General features: G+C 47.3%; 1 protein-coding gene across 12 annotated transcripts in view; it reads left to right on the top strand.

Moving 5' to 3' along the window:
• The window catches only part of BLTP1 (bridge-like lipid transfer protein family member 1), a 705,550-nt gene that overhangs the window by 573,896 nt on the left and 105,501 nt on the right, over positions 1-26,153 (top strand). For all 12 annotated transcript variants that reach the window (XM_063920260.1, XM_063920265.1, XM_063920266.1 and 9 more), the window contains 3 exons: positions 15,483-15,619; positions 17,216-17,414; positions 18,334-18,537. In XM_063920260.1, the coding sequence (XP_063776330.1) occupies positions 15,483-15,619; positions 17,216-17,414; positions 18,334-18,537 (540 nt within the window). The remainder of the gene's footprint in view (positions 1-15,482; positions 15,620-17,215; positions 17,415-18,333; positions 18,538-26,153) is intronic.

Raw genomic sequence — 26,153 nt, forward strand, 5'->3', positions numbered from 1 at the left:
TTAGCTTTGCGCGTCTGAGCTGGCAGACAGCGCATCGCACAGCTCCCTCCATTAGTTTCAATGGTGGGAACTTTGCGGTCAGCGGTGGGGTTACCCGCGGTCAGCCGCTGACCACGGATGACCTCACCGCTGATTGCAAAGTTCCCACCATTGAAGATAATGGAGGGGGCTGTGCGATGCGCGTCTGACAGCTCCGACGCGCATACAGCCAATCAGGAGAGTGCCACGAAGTGGCGCTTCCTGATTGGCTGAAGGGACCCTCTGTGACAGTACTCACAGGGGGTCTCTGCATTCGGGGAAAGGGGTCCCATGTGTAAACATGGGACCCCTTTCAGTCCGTCTGGTTCGGGTAAATGCGTTTTTTTGTTTTGCCAAGTACGTGGATTATAATAAAAGAACTGGACACTGGATCAGGCGAGTATAATTTTAATTTCAGGTACCCCAGATGTCGACATTGGAGACTAGGCCAGAGTCGGCGTGTCAACATAGGTAAGTATGTGTGTCGGCATGTATGTAATAAAGTTATACTTTCACGGTGTCTGTGTCCTGTTTTTATTTGGGTATTTTTTTTGCAGTAGAACTACAGGTACCAGCGGGCCAGTTTTTCCCCCGCATGCTGGTACTTGTGGTTCTCCAAGTACCGGCTTGCGGGGGAGGCTTGCTGGGACTTGTAATTCTTCTGCAAAAAAACAATATTCTTACATTTTTACACATGGCTATCAGCCCCCCATCCGCAGCCCTTGGATGGGGGGGGACAGCCTCGGGCTTCACCCCTGGCCCTTTGGTGGCTGGGGGGGGGGCCCTTGATTGAAGGGGTCCCCACTCCTCCAGGGTACCCCGGCCAGGGGTGACTAGTTGGGTATTTAATGCCACGGCCGCAGGGCGCTGTATAAAAGTGACCCCCGGCTGTGGCATTATCTGTCCAGCTAGTGGAGCCCGGTGCTGGTACAAAAAATACGGGGGACCCCTACTCTTTTTGTCCCCCGTATTTTTTGCACCAGGACCAGGCACCAGGCGCAGAGCCCGGTGCTGGTTGTTAAAATACGGGGGATCCCCTGTCATTTTTTTCCCCGTATTTTGGCAACCAGGACTGGCTCAAAGAGCCCGAGGCTGGTTATGCTTAGGAGAGGGGACCCCACGCATTTATTTTTTTCTGATTTTTAAACCATTCCATTAAAAAAAATATATATATATTTTTAAAAATATATAAATAATACTTGTGCCTCCTAAATAGACAAACCAAGTACCTAATCCCTTCTAATATAAATAGATATGCTATTACCAATAAAAAAAACACACAAAAAACATGTTTTTAAAAAATTTTTATTAGATTCCGCCAGCAAAGTGTGGCGGATTGAAAATGACGAATTTACTGTCTAAAAGCACTGTTGTCGAATTTACAATCTTCAATTGAATATACTTTTGTTGAAATACCGCATTTGTACCATTGCAGAAATGTCGAATTTGACAAATGTCGAATTTCAAAAAGTCGAATTTGGAATGGCCGTTTCTCTGACGTCCTAGTGGATGCTGGGACTCCGTCAGGACCATGGGGAATAGCGGCTCCGCAGGAGACAGGGCACAAAATTTAAAAGTTTGACCACTAGGTGGTGTGTACTGGCTCCTCCCCCTATGACCCTCCTCCAAGCCTCAGTTAGGTTTTTGTGCCCGTCCGAGCAGGATGCAATCTAGGTGGCTCTCCTAAAGAGCTGCTTAGAAAAAGTTTGTTAGGTTTTTTATTTTCAGTGAGTCCTGCTGGCAACAGGCTCACTGCAACGAGGGACTTAGGGGAGAAGAAGTGAACTCACCTGCGTGCAGGATGGATTTGCTTCTTAGGCTACTGGACACTAGCTCCAGAGGGACGATCACAGGTACAGCCTGGATGGGTCACCGGAGCCGCGCCGCCGACCCCCTTGCAGATGCCGAATAGAGAAGAGGTCCAGAAACCGGCGGCAGAAGACGTCTCAGTCTTCATGAGGTAGCGCACAGCACTGCAGCTGTGCGCCATTGCTCTCCGCACACTTCACACCAGCGGTCACTGAGGGTGCAGGGCGCTGGGGGGGGGCGCCCTGGGCAGCAATGTAATATACCTATTCTGGCTAAAATATATCACATATAGCCCCTGGGGCTATATGGATGTATTTAACCCCTGCCAGGTTCCAAAAAAACCGGGAGAAGAAGCCCGCCGAAAAGGGGGCGGGGCCTATTCTCCTCAGCACACAGCGCCATTTTCCTGCCCAGCTCCGCTGCGAGGAAGGCTCCCAGGACTCTCCCCTGCACTGCACTACAGAAACAGGGTAAAAACAGAGAGGGGGGGCACTTATTGGCGATATTTATAATATTTGAGCTGCTATAAAGGGAACACACTTATTAAGGTTGTCCCTATATATATTTATAGCGCTTGGGTGTGTGCTGGCAAACTCTCCCTCTGTCTCCCCAAAGGGCTAGTGGGGTCCTGTCTTCTATCAGAGCATTCCCTGTGTGTCTGCTGTGTGTCGGTACGTGTGTGTCGACATGTATGAGGACGATGTTGGCGTGGAGGCGGAGCAATTGCCTGTAATGGTGATGTCACCCCCTAGGGAGTCGACACCAGAATGGATGGCTTTGTTTATGGAATTACGGGATAGTGTCAGCACACTACAAAAGTCGGTTGACGACATGAGACAGCCGGCAAACCAGTTAGTACCTGTCCAGGCATCTCAGACACCGTCAGGGGCTGTAAAACGCCCTTTACCTCAGTCGGTCGACACAGACCCAGACACTGACACTGAATCCAGTGTCGACGGTGAAGAAACAAACGTATTTTCCAGTAGGGCCACACGTTATATGATCACGGCAATGAAGGAGGCTTTGCATATCTCTGATACTGCAAGTACCACAAAAAGGGGTATTATGTGGGGTCTGAAAAAACTACCTGTAGTTTTTCCTGAATCAGAGGAATTGAATGACGTGTGTGATGAAGCGTGGGTTACCCCTGATAAAAAACTGCTAATTTCAAAGAAGTTATTGGCATTATACCCTTTCCCGCCAGAGGTTAGGGCGCGCTGGGAAACACCCCCTAGGGTGGACAAGGCGCTCACACGTTTATCCAAACAAGTGGCGTTACCGTCTCCTGATACGGCCGCCCTCAAGGATCCAGCTGATAGGAGGCTGGAAAATACTCTAAAAAGTATATACACACATACTGGTGTTATACTGCGACCAGCAATCGCCTCAGCCTGGATGTGCAGTGCTGGGGTGGCTTGGTCGGATTCCCTGACTGAAAATATTGATACCCTGGATAGGGACAGTATTTTATTGACTATAGAGCAATTAAAGGATGCGTTCCTTTATATGCGAGATGCACAGAGAGATATCTGCACTCTGGCATCAAGAGTAAGTGCGATGTCCATATCTGCAAGAAGAAGTCTATGGACACGACAGTGGTCAGGCGATGCGGATTCCAAACGGCATATGGAAGTATTGCCGTATAAAGGAGAGGAATTATTTGGGGTCGGTCTATCGGATTTGGTAGCCACGGCAACAGCCGGGAAGTCCACCTTTTTACCTCAAGTCCCCTCCCAACAGAAAAAGCTGCAGTCTTTTCAGCCGCAGTCCTTTCGTTCCTATAAGAACAAGCGAGCAAAAGGACATTCATATTTGCCCCGAGGCAAAGGAAAGGGTAAGAGACTGCACCAAGCAGCCCCTTCCCAGGAGCAGAAGTCCTCCCCGGCTTCTGCAAAAGGCCTCAGCATGACGCTGGGACCTTACAAGCGGACTCAGGGGTGGTGGGGGGTCGCCTCAAGAATTTCAGCGCACAGTGGGCTCACTCGCAGGTGGACCCCTGGATCCTGCAGGTAGTATCTCAGGGTTACAGGTTGGAATTCGAGAAGTCTCCCCCTCGCCGGTTCCAAAAGTCTGCTTTACCAACGTCTCCCTCCGACAGGGCGACGGTATTGGAAGCCATTCACAAGCTGTATTCTCAGCAGGTGATAGTCAAGGTACCCCTTCTACAACAGGGAAAGGGGTATTACTCCACGCTATTTGTGGTACCGAAGCCGGACGGCTCGGTAAGACCTATTCTAAATCTGAAATCTCTGAACCTGTACATACAAAAATTCAAGTTCAAGATGGAGTCACTCAGAGCAGTGATAGCGAATCTGGAAGAGGGGGATTTTATGGTGTCCTTGGACATCAAGGATGCTTACCTTCATGTCCCAATTTGCCCTTCACACCAAGGGTACCTCAGGTTCGTGGTACAAAACTGTCATTATCAGTTTCAGACGCTGCCGTTTGGATTGTCCACGGCACCCAGGGTCTTTACCAAGGTAATGGCCGAGATGATGATTCTTCTTCGAAGAGAAGGCGTATTAATTATCCCTTACTTGGACGATCTCCTGATAAGGGCAAGATCCAGAGAACAGCTGGAGGTCGGAGTAGCACTAACTCAAGTAGTGCTCCAACAGCACGGGTGGATTCTGAATTTTCCAAAATCCCAACTGATCCCGACGACACGTCTGCTGTTCCTAGGGATGATTCTGGACACTGTTCAGAAAAAGGTATTTCTTCCGGAGGAGAAAGCCAGGGAGTTATCCGAACTAGTCAGGAACCTCCTAAAACCAGGGACAGTGTCTGTGCATCAATGCACAAGAGTCCTGGGAAAAATGGTGGCTTCTTACAAAGCGATTCCATTCGGCAGATTCCATGCACGAATTTTTCAGTGGGATCTGCTAGACAAATGGTCCGGATCGCATCTGCAGATGCATCAGCGGATAAAATTGTCGACAAGGACAAGGGTCTCTCTGCTATGGTGGTTGCAGAGTACTCATCTGTTAGAGGGCCGCAGATTCGGCATACAGAACTGGGTCCTAGTGACCACGGATGCCAGCCTGAGAGGCTGGGGAGCGGTCACACGAGGAAGAAACTTCCAGGGCGTGTGGTCAAGCCTGGAAACGTCTCTTCACATAAATATACTGGAGCTAAGAGCAATCTACAATGCTCTAAGCCTGGCAAAACCTCTGCTTCAGGGTCAGCCGGTGTTGATCCAGTCGGACAACATCACGGCAGTCGCCCACGTAAACAGACAGGGCGGCACAAGAAGCAGGAGGGCAATGGCAGAAGCTGCAAGGATTCTTCGCTGGGCGGAAAATCATGTGATAGCACTGTCAGCAGTGTTCATTCCGTGAGTGGACAACTGGGAAGCAGACTTCCTCAGCAGACACGATCTTCACCCGGGAGAGTGGGGACTTCATCCAGAAGTCTTCCACATGATTGTGGTCCATTGGGAAAGACCAATGGTGGACATGATGGCGTCCCGCCTCAACAAAAAACTGGACAGGTATTGCGCCAGGTCAAGAGACCCTCAGGCAATAGCTGTGGACGCTCTGGTAACACCATGGGTGTACCAGTCAGTGTATGTGTTCCCTCCTCTGCCTCTCATACCCAAGGTACTGAGAATTATACGGCAAAGGGGAGTAAGAACGATACTCGTGGCTCCGGACTGGCCAAGAAGGACTTGGTACCCGGAACTTCAGGAGATGCTCACGGAAGATCCGTGGCCTCTACCTCTAAGAAGGGACCTGCTTCAGCAGGGACCGTGTCTATTCCAAGACTTACCGCGGCTGCGTTTGACGGCATGGCGGTTGAACGCCGGATCCTAAGGGAAAAAGGCATTCCGGAAGAGGTCATCCCTACCCTGGTCAAAGCCAGGAAGGAGGTGACTGCACAACATTATCACCGCATTTGGAGAAAATATGTTGCATGGTGTGAGGCCAGGAAGGCCCCGACAGAGGAATTTCAACTGGGTCGATTCCTACATTTCCTGCAAACAGGATTATCTATGGGCCTCAAATTAGGGTCCATTAAGGTTCAAATTTCGGCCCTGTCGATATTCTTCCAGAAAGAATTGGCTTCAGTTCCTGAAGTTCAGACTTTTGTAAAAGGAGTACTACTATCTCAATGTAGTTTTGGATTTTCTCAAATCCCATTGGTTTGAGCCACTCAAATCGGTAGATTTGAAATATCTTACATGGAAAGTAACCATGCTACTGGCTCTGGCTTCAGCCAGGAGAGTGTCAGAATTGGCAGCTTTATCATATAAAAGCCCATATCTGATTTTCCATTCGGACAGGGCAGAATTGAGGACGCGTCCTCATTTTCTGCCTAAGGTGGTATCAGCGTTTCACCTGAACCAGCCTATTGTGGTGCCTGCGGCTACTAGCGATTTGGAGGATTCCAAGTTGCTGGACGTTGTCAGAGCATTGAAAATATATATTTCAAGGACGGCTGGAGTCAGAAAATCTGACTCGCTGTTTATACTATATGCACCCAACAAGCTGGGTGCTCCTGCTTCTAAGCAGACGATTGCTCGTTGGATTTGTAGCACAATTCAACTGGCACATTCTGTGGCAGGCTTGCCACAGCCTAAATCTGTCAAGGCCCACTCCACAGGGAAGGTGGGCTCATCTTGGGCGGCTGCCCGAGGGGTCTCGGCATTACAACTCTGCCGAGCAGCTACGTGGTCAGGGGAGAACACGTTTGTAAAATTCTACAAATTTGATACCCTGGCTAAGGAGGACCTGGAGTTCTCTCATTCGGTGCTGCAGAGTCATCCGCACTCTCCCGCCCGTTTGGGAGCTTTGGTATAATCCCCATGGTCCTGACGGAGTCCCAGCATCCACTAGGACGTCAGAGAAAATAAGATTTTACTTACCGATAAATCTATTTCTCGTAGTCCGTAGTGGATGCTGGGCGCCCATCCCAAGTGCGGATTGTCTGCAATACTTGTACATAGTTATTGTTACAAAAAAATCGGGTTGTTTATTGTTGTGAGCCATCTTTTCAGAGGCTCCTACGTTATCATACTGTTAACTGGGTTCAGATCACAAGTTGTACGGTGTGATTGGTGTGGCTGGTTTGAGTCTTACCCGGGATTCAAAATCCTTCCTTATTGTGTACGCTCGTCCGGGCACAGTATCCTAACTGAGGCTTGGAGGAGGGTCATAGGGGGAGGAGCCAGTACACACCACCTAGTGGTCAAACTTTTAAATTTTGTGCCCTGTCTCCTGCGGAGCCGCTATTCCCCATGGTCCTGACGGAGTCCCAGCATCCACTACGGACTACGAGAAATAGATTTATCGGTAAGTAAAATCTTATTTTTTTGGGCGAAAAGTACTATATTGCATTGTCTAATTTTTTTTTTTTTTTTGGCGAAAATGTCCAGTTTTTCGACATTTTCGGGAATTCGACCGCAATTGCATATACCCCTTAGCCGATTCGCACCCAGATTGGTCCTGTGTACAAAATCCCGGGTGCGACTCTGCATTTTAGTGTAAAAGGGCTATTAGTGGTTCCCAATATAGGCCAGTAGTGAATTATATAAGACAACCTAGATTAGGGGTGCAGTTACAATATTATAGCTGGTAGTACTGTAGTTGAGGAAAGTAAACGCAGACTCATCAAGAGATACTATGGATTAAAACTTTGTAAAAGAAAAAAAAGTAGATGAAGGTAAAGTGGCATTAACAATTAAGCAACTACATTAATTACACAAATTGTGACCGAACAGAAGGATTATTCAAAATTACAACCTGTAAACAGATTAAATAAACATTTATAATGTGTATTAAAATTTTTGTTGAATACATCAGTCTGACGCTTTTAAACTCGTTTTGCCAAATGCTGACAGCCAGGAACAATCGCTAGCACTCGTTTGCATTGCAAATGAAGTGTAAAACATTATCGGGTTCTTTCAAAGTATGACATCATTACATATATGAAAATGGCATATTTTGTCAGAATGCACTGTACTAATAACCAGAAGAGAAAGCACATTTTGCTGATTTATTGCTAATACTATCTTGCACCTAGCCTTGGTCAATGGAAGCCTTCAGGTGCTTACACACGGTGCAATGTGTGATTATGATTTTAACTGTATAGTCAGAATTATAAGAAAAGTTAGCACATATCGCACCGTGTTTACACAGCTTGTGATACTGATGCTCGCCCCCGTGAGGTCGGAATCGCAAGAAAAAAATAGATTGTGCAGGCAAGGCAATTTTGACTGTATTGTGTACAATCTAGTTTCTAGTATAGTCAAAATTGGATAATAATTTGAAAATCGCACATAGTCAAAACCACAAGTAAATATAGTCAAAATTGGTGGTTCTGGGCTCCGGGGAGTTATAGGGAAATCGCATAGTCAAAATTGGCACATAGTCAAAATCTCATCGTATGTATGCACCTTTATTCTGTGAGGATCACTACTAACCCTCACTAACTACTAACTACAAAACCCTCACCCACTCCTCTCCCATCTACATCTCTGACCTTATCTCCCTTTACACTCCCACTCGTCCTCTTCACTCTGCTAATGCACGCAGACTCTTCTGCCTACTAATTACTTCCTCCCACTCCTACCTCCAAGATTTTTCACATGCTGCTCCCTTTCTCTGGAATTTCCTACCTCTCCCGCTCAGACTATCCACCTCTACAAAACTTCAAATTGTCTCTCAAGACCCACTTCTTCACCAAACCCAGCCAAATCTCATCCTAACCCTGTGTACTCCATCTATGTCACCCCCCCCCCTGTCTGTCTACCCCTCCCCTTTAGAATCTAAGCTCTCACGAGCAGGGCCCTCTTCCCTCATGTGCTTATCCTTTTTCTTACTTTAATAATCTTCAACTGCACCAAATCCAGCAGTCTTCTGCCACCTGATACTTATTCCAGTGTCATCTGCTGATGTAGCTATGTTTATTTACCCCGTACTTGTCCTATATTGTCGTCAACTGTAAGTTGCTGTTTTCCTGTTTTGATTATTTGTTTATGTACTCTGTAATTGTGCACTGTGGAACTCTTGTGGCACCATATAAATAAAGGATAATAATAATTTCTCTAGCATCCATAAGGGATATTGGGGGCACATTAGTACGATGGGTATAGATGGGGTCCAAAGGAGCCAGTGCACTTTAAATTTCTTCCACTGGGTCTGCTGGCTCCTCCCCTCTATGCCCCCTCCCACAGACCGTTTAGAAAAAAGTGCCCTCAGGAGAGGATGCACATCTCTGCAGCTCCAGAGAGATTTCTTCAGTTTCTTTTAAAACTTTATTATTTTTGGTATGCTGTTTGGGCAACAGCATACCTGCGCCGTGAGAGTTGGGAGGGAGGGGGGGGGGTCACCGGCTTCGTGAGGTGCAGAGCCGCTTTCCCGCTGCAGGACCACCGTCCTGAGGGCCTGTTTGTTCAGCGGGGCATGGCATCTTAGCTGTCGCAGTCGCAGCATGCCGCACACCCCTAACGCTGCGTAAAGGTGATCAACGTGGTGAGTACAAACCGGGGATCCCGCTAGGGTTGTCCCCCGGTTCATGGTGCGGCAAAAGTGTGGGTGAGGCATACGGGTCCCTCCTGGGGGGGGACCCGCCGTAGCCCCTGCGTGACACTCGCTGACATTTGCTGTACTTAACATTTACGTGACACTACAGCGCATTTAGGGGACATAGCCAGTATAAATATGAACAGAAGCTTTAGCGCCACTACGGGGGGGCGGAGCTATATCAGAGCATACACTGTCTACTTGTATGTAGACCATCGCAATTGGTGAGAGTCCACCTGTCCCGTTTCTTTTATTGCTTGTTTTATTAAAATATTTTTAATGGTATTGCACCATCAAGATTTGCTTTATATGCATATTCTTCTTGAATGAGCTGACTGAGGAGGGGTCATATCCTGTGAGGACTGGAGACAAAGATCGTATGAATCGGTGATTCGCTCCTATATTACGAACATTGTCTACCTTGTGTAGACCAGCACATCTGGTACGAGTCCAGCTTGGGGAAAACTGATTGGTCTCTTTTATATGCCTCACAGTGTTACACTATGTATGTGTCTTTTATTATTTAAGGTCAAAGACCCCATGATATTTTGACAAGTTCATTAGAAGCGCCCGTGAATTGGTGTGGTAACTTTTTTCTAAAAATTATTCAGTGTTTGTAATGCCAGATTCTCCCCTCCCTCATCTGGCTCCTTATCATGTGAGCAGTGTAGTCCGTATTCACAAAATGCTGACAATGTGGGGGACAGTCACGAGCCCTCCTGGCCAGAGGCTATAAAAAATATGATGTCTAAGATGTGATCTCAATTAACTGCTAATGCCAATAAAACACAAGAACTGCAACAAGCAGTAGCAAGTCTGGCTGCCAGGGCTGATGCCCCCCATCTTCCCCTGTCTACTACAGGTGCACATAAACGTGCTTTTCCTGCACTCTTATCAGATACTGATGATGATAGGGATGATGTGGACCCCATAAGTGGGGACTCCACCCTTGTACAGGGTATTGAACCCCTCATTTTGGCTATAAGGGATGTGCTAAAGCTCCCCCTGGAGGACGCTACAAATGAGCAGTAATTTTTCCTCCCACAAGACAAACTTGACAGTCACTTTTCCTGATTCCAAGTAATTAGATGATTTGTTTAAATTAGCCTGGAAAACACCTGATAAAAAATATCAGGTGTCAAAACGATTTTTGCATACCTTTCCCTTTCTCCCTGAAGGCAGAAAGTTCTGGGAAGAATCTCCAGCTGTAGGTGCCTCTGTCTCTCGCCTTTCCAAAAAGGCGGTACTCCCTGCCCCAGGATCCTTTACAGTAAAAGACCCGGAGGATAGAAAAATTTGAGGCCACACTGAAATCTATCTACACTGCTGCAGGTGTATCTCAAAGACCAGTCATTGCAGGTTGCTGGATAACACATGCAATTCATTCCTGGGCTACTCAAATTCAGGAGGGTCTCTCGGGGGAAATGACCCTGGTTACTACAGTTACTTTCCTAAAACACATTCAGGACACGGCTAGAGTCCTCTGTGACTCCCTAAAAGAGATTGGCAATATTAATGCTAGGACCACTGCTATGGCTGTATCTGCACACAGAGCCATATGGTTGCGTCAGTGGATTGCAGACGCTGGCTCCAAACGAAATGCGGAATCTCTTCCCTTTACAGGTGAATGGCTCTTCGGAGGTGAATTGGATGCATAGATTTCCAAAGTTACTGCTGGAAAATCCACGTTTCTTTCCTCTGCGGCTCCGCCTGCTAGACGTACCTACCCTCGACCATCTACCCAGTCCTTTTGGTCCACCAGATTTCGATCTAGGGCTAGGGGTGCCTGCAACGCAGCTAGAGGCAACAGAGGTAAGCCTAAGAAACCAGCCATTGCCTGCTCTCAGGAATAGAGCACCAGTTCAGCTTCCGCAAAAAACTTCAGCATTACGGTGCCCACCCACCCCGAGAGGATCTCGTGGTGGGAGCTCGGTTACGTCACTTCAGCCATATCTGGAAGGTTCCTGCCAGGATGCCTGGGTAAGGGACCTCTTCCCAAACAATTTTTAGTGCCCCTGCAACAACTAGGACAAGGTTACTACTCCAGCCTATTCGTAGTACCAAAACCAGACGGGTCTGTGAGACCCATTTTGAATCTGAAGTCCTTGAATCCTTACCTGAAGATTTTCAAATTCAAGATGGAATCTTTGAGAGCAGTGATCGCAGGCCTGGAACACCAGGAGTACCTAGTGTCTCTAGATATCGAGGGTGTCTACCTGCATATCCCAATTTCGCCTCCTCATGAGGTCTATCTGCGGTTCGCCCTGCTGAACGATCCCTACCAGTACCAGGCGTTACCCTTCGGCTTGTCTACAGCTCCAAGGGTGTTCACGAAGGTGATGGCGGAAATTATGTTTCAACTCAGGGTCCAGGGGGTCAATATAGACCCTTACCTGGACGGTCTCCTGATCAAAGCGAGTTCCCGGGAGCTTCTACTGCTCCATATAGATCGCACTATCCAACTTCGGTCTCGCCACGGGTGGATCCTCAATCTACAGAAGTCCCACCTGGAACCGTCTCAGCGGCTCCTGTTTCTGGGTATGCTACTAGATACTGTAGCACAGAGAGTGTTCCTCCCAGTGGAAATAGCGAGAACACTCCAGGAAATGTTTCGCATGGTCCTCAGACCTGCTCGAGTGTCCATTCATCTTTGCATAAAATTATTGGGAAAGATGGTGGCATCGTACGAGGCAATACAGTATGGACGGCTCCATGCCAGAACGTTCCAATTGGACATTCTGAACAAGTGGTCATGTTCCCATCTCCAGATGCACCGGATGATTCAGCTGTCACCACAGGCCAGGATTTCTCTCCTGTGGTGGCTACAGTCTTCCAATTTCCTGTAAGGTTGACGCTTCGGGATTCAGGATTGGGTTCTCTTCACGACGGATGCGAGTCTAAGAGGATAGGGAGCTGTCACCCAGGGGCCGCAGTTCCAGGGCAGGTGGTCTGCCCAAGAGGCCCTTCTTCCGATCAACATCCTGGAACTTCAGGATATCGACAATGCTCTGATTCAGGCCTCCCCTCTGCTCAGGAATCTGGCAATCCAGGTTCAGTCGGACAACGCCACGGCTGTGGCGTACATCAATCGACAAGGAGGGACAAAGGGCCTGCATGCGAGAAGTGTCAAGGATACTCCTCTGGGCGGAAAGAAATGCAAGAGCACTGTCTGCAATCTTCATTCCGGGAGTGGACAACTGGGAAGCGGAATTCCTGAGTCGTCACGATCTCCACCCGGGGCATTGGTGACTACACCCTCAGGTGTTTCAGCAGATCATCGACAGATTGGGATGCCCACAGATCGACATGTTGGCGTCTCGCCTCAACGAGAAGCTTCGCTGCTATTCCTCGCAAACCAGAGACCCTCAGGCGAGCGCAGTGGATGCGCTGACATCTCCTTGGCCTTACCAGCTGGTCTAGCTATTTCCTCTGATTCCGTTGATCCCAAAGGTGCTCAAGAGTATCAGGCCCCCGAAGAGCGTGGTACGCTGCTTTTCTCGACATGTCTATAGAAGACCCTTGGCCTCTGCCATTAAGAAGGGATCTTCTTCAGCAAGGACCGTTCGTCTACTCGGACTTACGGCGGCTTCGTTTGATGGCATGGAAGTTGAGAGGAACATCCTAGCTCACAAAGGGCTTTCCAAAAAGGTCATTGCCACTATGGCGCAAGCCAGAAAACCTGTGACGTCAAAATACTATCATCATATCTGGCGGAGATATGTCTCCTGGTGCGAGGAACGCACATATCCCTCTGCAGACTTTCACTTGGGAAGATTCCTTCATTTACTGCAGGCTGGAGTGGATAAAGGCTTATGTCTGGGATCCATTAAGGTCCAGATTTCAGATCTTTCCGTCTTCTTCCAGAAGAAGTTGGCTCTATTGCCAGAAGTTCAGACCTTCTTGCAAGGGGTGCTTCACATACAACCACCGTTTGTGCCACCTACGGCACCTTGGGATTTGGATGTGGTGTTAAGTTTTCTGCAGTCCTCCTGGTTTGAACCTCTGGTGACGGTGGAAGACAAGTACCTCACGTGGAAGACGGTGATGTTACTGGCTTCTGCTAGATGTGTCTCAGAATTTGGGGCCTTATCGTGTAAAACTCCATACTTGGCCTCTTACGAGGACAGAGCAGAGCTCAGGACTAGACAGCAGTTCCTGCCAAAGGTGGTCTCCGCGTTTCACTTGAAACAACCTATTGGGATTCCGTCCAGTTCTGGCACTTCTGCCCCTCCGGAGGCATTGGATGCAGTGCGAGCCTTGAAAATCTATGTCAAGAGAACGGCTCGGATCAGAAAGATGGATTCCTTGTTCGTGCTCTAGGATGCGCTGAAGACGGGTTGCCCTGCGTCAAAGCAGTCCATTGCTCGTTGGATTAGGCTTACTGTCCAACAGGCCTATGTGTCGGCAGCCTTACCTGTTCCGCAGTCTCTGACGGTCCACTCTACAAGATCGTGGGGTCTTCCTGGGCGGCTGCCCGTGGAGTCTCTGCCTTGTACCTATGCCGAGCTGCTACCTGGTCGGGGAAGAACACCTTTGTGAAGTTCTACAAATTTAATACCCTGGCCTAAGAGGATACCTAGTTTGGGCAGGCGGTGCTGCAGCTCTGCACGTTCCCGCCTGTTCTGGAAGCTTTGGGACATCCCCATCATACTAATGTGTCCCCAATATCCCTTATGGACTACAAGAAAAGGATTTACTGGTAGGTATTAAAATCCTATTAACCCACTTAATAAAAAGGGGAAAGCCAAATACAATGTTAGTAAAATCCAGGATAATAGAGTGCATTACATTTCAATTACATTACATTTCCCCTATAGATTGTAAGCTCTCACGAGCAGGGCCCTCTTCCCTCATGTGCTTATCCTTTGTCTTACTTTAATAATCTTCAACTGTACCACATCCAGCAGTATTCTGCCACCTGATACTTATTCCAGTGTCATCTGCTGATGTAACTATGTTTATTTACCCTGTACTTGTCCTATACTGTCATCAACCTGTAAGTTGCTGTTTTCCTGTTTGATTATTTATGTACTCTGTAATTGGGCGCTGCGGAACCCTTGTGGCGCCATATATATAAAGGATAATAATAATAATAATAATATTGTACACATGGTTACTCCAAATTACAGAAACCCCTGTTATACAGAGACCCTTCAATAGCCAGCATTTTGAATAATATTTAACAAACATGTAACCCTGTGAATGTTGTTACCAGCTTCTTCATATATAGTAACATGTATGTTGTATTTAACGGCACTTTAATCAGAGTGGGTTGCTTGAGTCATGTCAAGTAGACCTTTGAATACTCTACGAAGTCCAGTCGATGTGACTACAATGTATTCATAGAGTAAATGGGCTATTAGATCTAAAATAGAAGAGCTGATGTTTTGAAACAATAAAATAAAACTGCTTTGAAAATTCTCAATCTCCATTACAATCTTCCAGCATTAGTATGATTGGAGCCTAACATCAACATCCAATGCATGCCTCTTTTCACTTCCTCATATTACAGTATGATGCTGCCCCTGTAACATAAATGTCTGTCCTCACTAGCATAGAAACACAAGTGGGTAGGTTGCTACCTCTCCCAAGGTCTTTATCTTCATCTCCTGCTGCTGTAAGGATTCCAGTGATCTTATTAGCTTCAGGTTGCTCTATATCCATCCACTCAAAAACCAAGAGGAGACTTGCATGCCTATTTTGCCTTTGCAGTAGCCTTAAACTCTCCTTACCTTCTATGGATTCAGTGAGGTAATTAAATGTTATGCTTGTCATTTCTATCCCTTAGAGGGGAGCAACATTGAAATGTTAGATAGTGGTGTTGCATCTGCTAAAGAGGGTGTGTTTTCCCAAAGTGGAAAACTCCTATAATATGAAATAGGTAACATAGAATTTGATATAAGAGCCACTTGCCCATCTAGTCTTCCCTAAACCTTTGTATACACACACACTTGTACACTAGGGTTCATTTATGTTGGGAGCAACTTAACCTACCAGTATATTTCTGGATTGTGGGAGGAAACCAGAGCACCCAGAAGAAACCCACTCATAATTTTGATGTGATTGTGATATTTTGGGACTGATTGTGCAAATTATTTAGTGAACACTTTATATTCATGTTTTTATATTCAGTGAACACGCAAGATGAAGATATTGGACAATTTGAAATTCAGGATCCACTAGAAGAATCCACTACCTCATTAGTGTCCTCTTCCACATCTGCCTACTCTTCTTTCCCTGTTGATGTGGTTGTGTATGTTAGAGTTCAGGTATGTCACATATGTAGCCTTTCTATTTAGGATTTAGCATATGTTAGTGCTTGGCTATATGCTAAAAGAAATGACTGCACACATGACTGCAATGCTACTATATACATAATAAATCGGGTAAAGTATGTACTTTTTGGATGCCACGTTTGTATGTGACTTTTTATAGTCTCTGTTATTTTCTGCCAGAGTTATATTCTGTTTTTGTACAACGTCCTGCCTATCAATGTATACATATACCTTTTGTTCTCGCCCACAATGGTTCACTGGCCATTCTCCAAAAATACATCCACCTAGCTCATATTTAATGTGAGATTATTGCTTTGTTCAGGCTTCTGGTGTTGTCAGCGAGGCCATTGTATACCTACACATTGCAGGCATGTGAATACTGTACTGTTGTCCAATAGAACGTGCTGTATCAATTTTTTAGAGGGTATTCTTGGAGCAGTTCTGTTTGTTGGGCATAGAAACCATCCATATGACATACGCTTTGCTCTAGTACATGTAGTTACACACATTACTGATAAATCTGTCTATATTACCTAAATTGGGTTGGGTTACGGAAACCCGACGGTCAGAATGCCGGCAGCAGGATCCTAATGCTGAAAATGGCATCAATTTTTGGTAATTATTTCACGGTTAATCCTAACCCCAACGCTAACTTTGACCCACCTCTCCCACAACCTAACTGTCCCCTTTGCAGTCTAATTCTAACTGTACCCTTTGTGAGCCTAACCCTAACCTACCCCAGTAGACCTAATAACCATCCCCTTCAGCAGTCTAACCCTAACCCCCCACTCCCTCTCCCCTCAACCTATACCTAACCCTCATACTTACCTTCACAGTTGTTGGCATTTTGAGCTGTCGGGATCCCACCAACGGTATTGTGACATCTCAGTGACTGTATCCACTTAAATGATTCTACAATACTCATTCTAAATAGTGATCTTTAAAATGTCAAGGGCTGCAAATCTGAGAATAGCAAGGTAACATTTAAATATTTGAAATAAGATCGTTAAATCTAAGCTATGAGAGCTATGTATCCAAGCATAGCACATGCAGCTCAGACAGAGATAGGGGGGTCTATTTGCTAAGCCTTGGACGGAGATAAAGTACCAGCCAATCAGCTTCCTATGGTAACTGCCATGTCACAGGCTGTGTTTAAAAAATGACAGGAGCTGGTTGGTTGGGTGGGACTTTATCTCCGTCCACTTTATCTCCATCCAAGGCTTAGTAAATAGACCCCACAGTTTTGTTTTGTGCCTGCAACAGTTTATGTGGAGTTTCTGAAAATTTTTAGACAATGATGGCAGCACCACCACACTATCCAGTGAAGTCCTTCCCATGGTCATCTCTCTAGCTTTGGTCAGGGTTGAGCTAGTAGCTGTATTGAGGCTATTTAGAAACTGTTTTGGGACTGTTCCTATAATTGAATGAATATTGCTGGACTTCATTTCTATAAACTTTATAGAGTAAAAAAAAAAAACCAACAACAACAGAGTCCAGATAGCTATAGTATGTTGAATAAAAAAGAAACTGTATAATTCAGCTTTTTAGCTTCCCAGTTATTCAGCCTTTCTGTCACTTCCTCCTATTTAGCCTTCCCAGATCAAGTTTAGCTGCCTGCCAGTTTCACGCGTTGAATGCATGCTGAAGCTGCCATCCCTAGACCTGGTCTTCTCCTCCAACCGAAGTGAGCTAGAGACACTGGGAGCAACACACCCCTCAGATATCAGCGTTGGTAATCTTTCCATGCCAAGTGGATTAAAGGGAAACCTGAGCAAATCAAGCATGTCAGGTACGCAATATACCCATATATATTGTGCATTTTGTTTTTATGCAGACTTCACATTTGTAGCCACATGTTTTATGTTTTTTGTATGCATTTGAATAAGGCATTGTAGTATTAGATGCCTTAGGGTGGGGTACACATTAAGCAATATTTCAAATGACATATCGTCCTTATCGCTCAGTGTATACCCGCAATTGCGTGCTACCAGCCGACATCAGTGGGGTTGTTGCATCTGATGTGCTGTACATCAGATGGGGTGGTCCCGCTGACATTGGCTTACAGGTGAATGCGGCGAGTAACGGTGCATTGTACGGTCATTCACCAGATCGTGCAGTGTGTACGGCCACGCAATTTATCGATTCTTAGGACATCTGGGGGACACGTCATTCTGATGTGTACCCAGCCTTAGTCAACTTGTGTACTGTAGTATTTCGTTTGGTAATGAAAACCTGCTGTAATATATAGAGAATACTTCAGGGGTATCCAATTACAGGTGAAAATATATTGGGCGCGAAAAACAGAAATCTTTGCGATTTTTCCCAATGTTTCACCTGTGTTTTTTTACAGGCTATCCAATTTGGTCGCCTGTAAAAAAAATTACGTTATCTCCCAAAAACACATAGGTTCAGTGAAACCTGTGTGTTTTCTGTAAAAACAGCCCCGTTTTTGGATGAAAACGGGGCTGTTTCCGGAGATTTGGTTTCGCCTGCCTTTGGTAATTAACCACGGCTAATTGGTTATCCCCCTTTTTATTCTGAACCTGATTCACAATTCAATTTTAAAGCCCTCTTCCAAGAAGTAACACAGGTATTACATATCAGTCGTTGTAGCCCTCACTTTTTTTTATTTATTTTTTTATAAATTGTGCTTTTTAGTGCCATTGAAGTTCATGTTTTTATTCTGTAAGGATGATGATTTCTTGCAGGGTCTTCACCTGGGCTAGGCAGCCCTCTTGGAAGAACTCGACACAGCAGTAGCCAATCAGATCTGACCAGCTCAAGCAGCAACTCATCAGGCCTGAGCTTTACAGCATGCATGTCTGATTTCTCTCTATATGTATTTCATCCTTATGGAGCTGGGAAGCAGAAATCTACAGTCTCTGGGCTGGCTCCAGGTTCCAGTGGCTTAGGTATGCTGTTAATTCAATAAAGAAAGTGCATACTGTAGTATTCACCTATACTGTCTCAACCTGCAATGTCCCAATTTTTATGTATACATTTAAAGTTGTGTACAGTGAGTAAAAGAAAAAGAAAAAAAAAATTTTTTTTTTAATTTTTTTTTTACCACTTTCAGACAGAAATGTCCCTAAACCCTGGCTTTTACACAGCATTTGAGTGCCAGTTTGTTTTGCCAGTCCTTGCCTGACCCCCCTTTCACACAGAAAAGTAAATTACTGGGTCAACTATTTCCACCCGGTAATTTGCTGATCAATACAGGTATTTCTTCTGTGTGAAGGGGTCAACCCAGGTCAGAATTGCAGGGTCTTCGACTCTGGTAAGAACGTGTTTGTTTGCTGGAAGCTGGACCAAATGTGACATAATAGCATAAACCCATCACCATAGAAATATACTACAAGACAAATACTAATACTATAGAAGCCTAAAAGAAACAATATAAATACAAATGCATTAGTACAGTATAAGCTTTTTTTTAACCAGCAACTGATAAACCGCTATAGTCACATTATATCAAATGTGAAATATATTGAATGTTCAATGTCCGTACTTAATACATTGCTGCCAACAGATCAAGGGGTCTATTCATGAAGCAGTGGAAAGTGTGGAGAAGTGAGCATGTGGAGAAGGTGCCCACGGCAACCATTCAGCTGCTCTGTACAATTGTATAGTATGCAAATAAATAAATGTTATGTCAATGCTGATTGGTTGCCATCGGCAACTTCTCCACTAGCTCACTTCTCCACTCTTTTCACTGCTTCATGAGTAGACCCCCAATTTAGCAGTAGGACTCAAACCTCCAAAACAGGTTATGATTAATACTTGAATACCATACATATATTGCCTTATAAACATTGTTAATGATATTACTACTGCAAGCTCCTGTCTGCGAGGCTAGAAATTACTGTCAGTATTAGACTGTTCCATACTTAATTATGCTAATATATAAAATTATAAAAAAAAAACATTGCAGACCTATTTGTTAATTCAATCAATGTGGTGACAATGTGTTAAAAGGGTGATTCCAATTGTAACAGTGGACGTGACCTATCTTCACCGCACTTGAAAGGAGGAACATAATTATTTTATGCCGTAAACAATCCACCAGGCCCAGCACTACCCGCTCAGCAAGGTCTACAAAGCAGGGAGGCGCTCTCCCTGCTCTGCTACTTAACTGATGGGCAGTGTTAAGGACCGTACACACTGGCCGATATATCGGCCGTTCTCTTGAATTAATGTGTGCTGGGGTTAACGGTTTCAAAAATATGTTTCGGGGGGTGGGCGGGGGGGTGTAATTTAATTAATGTGTGCTGGGGGTGTGTGTCATTAATGTGTGCTGGGGAGGGAGGGTGTCATTATTGTGTGCTGGGGTTAACGGTAGCACAAAACCTCCTTTTCCCCTCGGTGCCGGCAGCACAAAGCCTCCTCTTCCCCTCACCTGTGTGACATTCAGTGGCCGGGCGGGAACCAAAGGGGGCGGAGCTAGACGGGACCATGCTGCAACAGGAGGATGAGCTGCTAAAGCTTCGGCCAGCCACACTTCATTAGATAAGTGTCTGGAAAGAGAGTGAGTGAGTGTGTGTGTATATACAGTGTCTGTATACTGTATATATGTGTGACTGTGTATGTGTGTGTGTGTGTGACTGCTGCTGATGTGTGTAAGCGTCACTGGTACAGGGGGCAATACATGTGTAAGTGGCACTGGTACTGGGGGCGTTACGTGTGTAAGCAGCACTGCTACAGGGGGTGTAAGCGGCACTGGTACAGGGAGCGTTACGTGTGTAAGCGGCTCTGGTACAGGGAGCGTTACGTGTGTAAGCGGCTCTGGTATAGGAGGCGTTACGTGTGTAAGCGGCATTGGTACAGGGGGCGTTACGTGTGTAAGCGGCACTGCTACAGGGGGTGTTACAAGTTTAAGCGGCACTGGTACAGGGGGCGTTACGTGTGTATGCGGCACTGGTAGAGGGGGCGCTACGTGTGTAAGCGGAACTGGTACAGGGGGCGTTACGTGTGTAGGCGTTACGTGTGTAAGCGTCACTGCTACAGGGGGCGTTACATGTGTAAGCGTCACTGCTACAGGGGGTGTTACTTGTGTAAGCATCACTGGTACAGGGGGGCATGACGTGTATGCGTCACTGGTTCAGGGGGGCGTTACATGCGTAAACGTCTCTGGTACAGGGGGCATCATGTGTACGCGTCACTGGTTCAGGGGGCGTTACATGTGTAAGCGTCACTGGTTCAGGGGGCGTTACATGTGTAAGCGTCTCTGGTACAGGGGGCATTACATGTGTAAGTGTCTCTACTACAGGGGGCATTATGTGCGCTGTTCGTTTGTAAAGTATGCAAGGGTGCAAATTTATAGTTTGTAGGGGGGCACCGAACACCGTAGCACCGGCCCTGACTGCACACGGACTGCACTGCACAGCATTGTCACCTTTTACATTGATTCAGCGTCCAGACATTACCCTCCGTGATATCACCCACTCTATCCGTTACATTAGCCATCTCGGGGCTTCCAGGTCGGCAGCCCAGGTGCTGTATTTTGCTGTATTTTGGAGTCAGGGCCTCTGGGGATCTGGGCGCGGCTGTGGCGGGGAGGCACTTCTGTGACTTCACGCACAGAGGAGGCTCCGGGGCTCAGAGAGTATGCAGCGCAGGGAGGGCTATGAAAGGCTTCCGCTGCGCCGCTTGCATACACATCTATGCCGGTGGCCGCAGCAGCTTTTATTCCACCTGCGCTGCGGCTAGGGAGTTGGGATTGTTGATGGCGGAGGGGGCAGGCGGACTGGCAGCAGGACATAGGACGCTGCAGTAAAAGTGTTTTGTTTTCCCCTATCTACAGCGCAGAGACTTGCTGCAGATGCAGTGGCATACCCTCCAGCTGCACCTTTTTGGCAGGTACAGTCCCTTTTCTCTGACGTCCTAGTGGATGCTGGGGACTCCGTAAGGACCATGGGGAATAGCGGCTCCGCAGGAGACTGGGCACAACTAAGAAAGATTTAGGACTACCTGGTGTGCACTGGCTCCTCCCTCTATGCCCCTCCTCCAGACCTCAGTTAGAATTTTGTGCCCGGCCGAGCTGGTTGCACACTAGGGGCTCTCCTGAGCTCTTAGAAAAGAAAGTATATTTAAGTTTTTTATTTTCAGTGAGATCTGCTGGCAACAGACTCACTGCTACGAGGGACTGAGGGGAGAAGAAGCGAACCTACAGTACCTGCTTGCAGCTAGCTTGGGCTTCTTAGGCTACTGGACACCATTAGCTCCAGAGGGATCGAACACAGGCCCAGCCTCGGTCGTCCGGTCCCGGAGCTGCGCCGCCGTCCCCCTTCCAGAGCCAGAAGCAAGAAGAACGTCCAGGAAATCGGCGGCTGATGACTCCGGTCTTCATTAAGGTAGCGCACAGCACTGCAGCTGTGCGCCATTTCTCCCCATGCACACCACACACTCCGGTCACTGATAGGTGCAGGGCGCTGGGGGGGGGGGGCGCCCTGGGCTGCAATAAGAGTACCTTAGCTTGGCAAAAAAACACATAATATTGTCAGTAAGACTATATATGTGTAAAATCCCCTGCCAAAAATATCCTGAAAAAAGCGGGAGAAGTCAGTCGAGAAGGGGGCGGGGCTATCTCCCTCAGCACACTGGCGCCATTTCCTCTCACAGCTCCGCTGGAAGGACGCTCCCAAGGCTCTCCCCTGCAGTTTCCAGGCTCAATAGGGTAAAAAAGAGAGGGGGGGCACTAAATTTAGGCGCAAACTGTGTATTATAGCAGCTATAAGGGAAAAATCACTGTGTGTAGTGTGTATCCCTGCATTATATAGCGCTCTGGTGTGTGCTGGCATACTCTCTCTCTGTCTCCCCAAAGGACTTTGTGGGGTCCTGTCCTCAGTCAGAGCATTCCCTGTGTGTGTGCGGTGTGTCGGTACGGCTGTGTCGACATGTTTGATGAGGAGGCTTATGTGGAGGCGGAGCAGGTGCCGATAAATGTGATGTCACCCCCTGCGGGGTCGACACCTGAATGGATGGACATGTGGAAGGAATTACGCAACAGTGTCAACTCCTTACATAAAAGGTTTGACGACATAGCAGATGTGGGACAGCCGGCTTCTCAGCCCGTGCCTGCCCAGGCGTCTCAAAAGCCATCAGGGGCTCTAAAACGCCCACTACCTCAGATGGCAGACACAGATGTCGACACGGATACTGACTCCAGTGTCGACGACGATGAGACTAGTGTACATTCCAATAGAGCCACTCGTTATATGATTACGGCAATGAAAAATGTGTTGCACATTTCTGATATTACCCCAGGTACCACAAAAAAAGGTATTATGTTTGGGGAGAAAAAGCTACCAGTGGTTTTTCCCCCATCTGATGAATTAAATAAAGTGTGTGAAGAAGCGTGGGCTTCCCCCGATAAGAAACTGGTAATTTCTAAAAAGTTACTAATGGCGTACCCTTTCCCGCCAGAGGACAGGTCACGTTGGGAGACATCCCCTAGGGTGGATAAAGCGCTCACACGTCTGTCAAAAAAGGTGGCACTACCGTCTCCGGACACGGCCGCCCTAAAGGAGCCTGCGGATAGAAAGCAGGAGGCTATCCTGAAGTCTGTATATACACACTCAGGAATTATACTGAGACCGGCTATTGCTTCAGCATGGATGTGCAGTGCTGCAGCTGCGTGGTCAGATTCCCTGTCGGAAAACATTGATACCCTAGACAGGGACACTATATTGCTAACCATAGAGCATATTAAAGACGCTGTCTTATACATGAGAGATGCACAAAGGGATATTTGCCGGCTGGAATCTTAAATAAACGCAATGTCCATTTCTGCCAGGAGAGGATTGTGGACTTGGCAGTGGACAGGAGATACAGATTCTAAAAGGCACATGGAGGTTTTGCCTTACAAGGGTGAGGAGTTGTTTGGGGATGGTCTCTCGGACCTCGTTTCCACAGTGACAGCTGGGAAGTCAGCATTTTTACCCCATGTTCCCTCACAGCCAAAGAAAGCACCGTATTATCAGGTACAGTCCTTTCGGCCCCAGAAAGGCAAGCGGGTTAGAGGCGCGTCCTTTCTGCCCAGAGGCAGAGGTAGAGGGAAAAAGCTGCAACATACAGCCAGTTCCCAGGAACAAAAGTCCTCCCCCGCTTCCTCTAAGTCCACCGCATGACGCTGGGGCTCCACAGGCAGAGCCAGGTACGGTGGGGGCCCGTCTCAAGAAGTTCAGCGACCAGTGGGCTCGCTCACGGGTGGATCCCTGGATTCTACAAGTAGTATCTCAGGGGTACAAGCTGGAATTCGAGACGTCTCCCCCTCGCCGTTTCCTCAAATCTGCCTTGCCGACAGCTCCCCCGGACAGGGAGGCAGTGCTGGAGGCGATTCACAAGCTGTATTCTCAGCAGGTGATAATCAAGGTACCCCTCCTTCAACAAGGACGGGGTTACTATTCCACAATGTTTGTGGTACCGAAACCGGACGGTTCGGTGAGAACCATTTTAAATTTAAAATCCTTGAACACTTATATAAGAAGGTTCAAGTTCAAGATGGAATCGCTCAGGGCGGTGATTGCAAGCCTGGACGAGGGGGATTACATGGTATCACTGGACATCAAGGATGCTTATCTGCATGTCCCCATTTACCCTCCTCACCAGGAGTACCTCAGATTTGTGGTACAGGACTGTCATTACCAATTCCAGACGTTGCCGTTTGGTCTGTCCACGGCACCGAGGGTATTTACCAAGGTAATGGCCGAAATGATGATACTCCTTCGGAAAAAGGGAGTTTTAATTATCCCGTACTTGGGCGATCTCCTTATAAAGGCGAGGTCCAGGGAACAGTTGTTGATCGGAGTAGCACTAGCTCGGGAAGTGCTACAACAGCACGGCTGGATCCTGAATATTCCAAAGTCGCAGCTGGTTCCTACAACGCGTCTACTGTTCCTGGGGATGGTTCTGGACACAGAACAGAAAAAAGTGTTTCTCCCGGAGGAGAAGGCCAATGAGTTGTCATCTCTAGTCAGAGACCTCCTAAAACCAAAACAGGTGTCGGTGCACCACTGCACGCGAGTCCTGGGAAAGATGGTGGCTTCTTACGAAGCAATTCCATTCGGAAGATTCCATGCAAGGATCTTTCAGTGGGATCTGTTGGACAAGTGGTCCGGATCGCATCTTCAGATGCATCGGCTGATAACCCTGTCTCCAAGGGCCAGGGTGTCGCTGCTGTGGTGGCTGCAGAGTGCTCATCTTCTAGAGGGCCGCAGATTCGGCATACAGGACTGGATCCTGGTGACCACGGATGCCAGCCTTCGAGGTTGGGGGGCAGTCACACAGGGAAGAAACTTCCAGGGACAATGGTCGAGTCAGGAGACTTCCCTACACATAAATATTCTGGAACTAAGGGCCATTTACAGTGCCCTAAGTCAGGCAAGACCCCTGCTTCAACACCAGCCGGTGCTGATCCAGTCAGACAACATCACGGCGGTTGCCCATGTAAACCGACAGGGCGGCACAAGAAGCAGGATGGCGATGGCAGAAGCCACAAGGATTCTCCGATGGGCGGAAAATCATGTGTTAGCACTGTCAGCAGTGTTCATTCCCGGAGTGGACAACTGGGAAGCAGACTTTCTCAGCAGACACGACCTCCCTCCGGGAGAGTGGGGACTTCATCCAGAAGTCTTCCAAATGGTTGTACACCGGTGGGAAAGGCCACAGGTGGACATGATGGCGTCCCGCCTCAACAAAAAGCTAAAAGGATATTGCGCCAGGTCAAGGGACCCTCAGGCGATAGCTGTGGACGCTTTAGTGACACCGTGGGTGTACCAGTCGGTTTATGTGTTCCCTCCTCTTCCTCTCATATCCAAGGTACTGAGGATAATAAGAAGGAGAAGAGTAAGAACTATAATCATTGTTCCGGATTGGCCAAGAAGAGCTTGGTACCCAGAACTTCAAGAAATGATATCAGAGGAACCATGGCCTTTTCCGCTCAGACGGGACCTGCTGCAGCAGGGACCCTGTCTTTTCCAAGACTTACCGCGACTGCGTTTGACGGCATGGCGGTTGAACGCCGGATCCAGAAGGAAAAGGGCATTCCGGTTGAAGTCATCCTTACGCTGATTAAAGCTAGGAAGGAGGTGACCGCAAACCATTATCACCGCATATGGCGTAAATATGTTGCGTGGTGTGAGGCCAGAAGGGCTCCAATGGAGGAATTTCAGCTGGGTCGATTTCTGCACTTCCTACAGTCAGGGGTGACTATGGGCCTAAAATTAGGTTCCATTAAGGTCCAGATTTCGGCTCTGTCGATTTTCTTCCAAAAAGAACTGGCTTCACTGCCTGAAGTTCAGACGTTTGTTAAAGGAGTGCTGCATATTCAGCCCCCTTTTGTGCCTCCAGTGGCACCTTGGGATCTCAACGTGGTGATGGATTTCCTTAAGTCACATTGGTTTGAGCCACTTAAAACCGTGGAACTAAAATATCTCACGTGGAAAGTGGTCATGCTGTTGGCCTTGGCTTCGGCCAGGCGTGTGTCAGAATTGGCGGCTTTGTCATATAAAAGCCCTCATCTGATTTTCCA

This window comes from Pseudophryne corroboree, chromosome 1, assembly GCF_028390025.1.
Source record: "Pseudophryne corroboree isolate aPseCor3 chromosome 1, aPseCor3.hap2, whole genome shotgun sequence".
In the NCBI taxonomy this organism is placed as follows: domain Eukaryota; kingdom Metazoa; phylum Chordata; class Amphibia; order Anura; family Myobatrachidae; genus Pseudophryne; species Pseudophryne corroboree.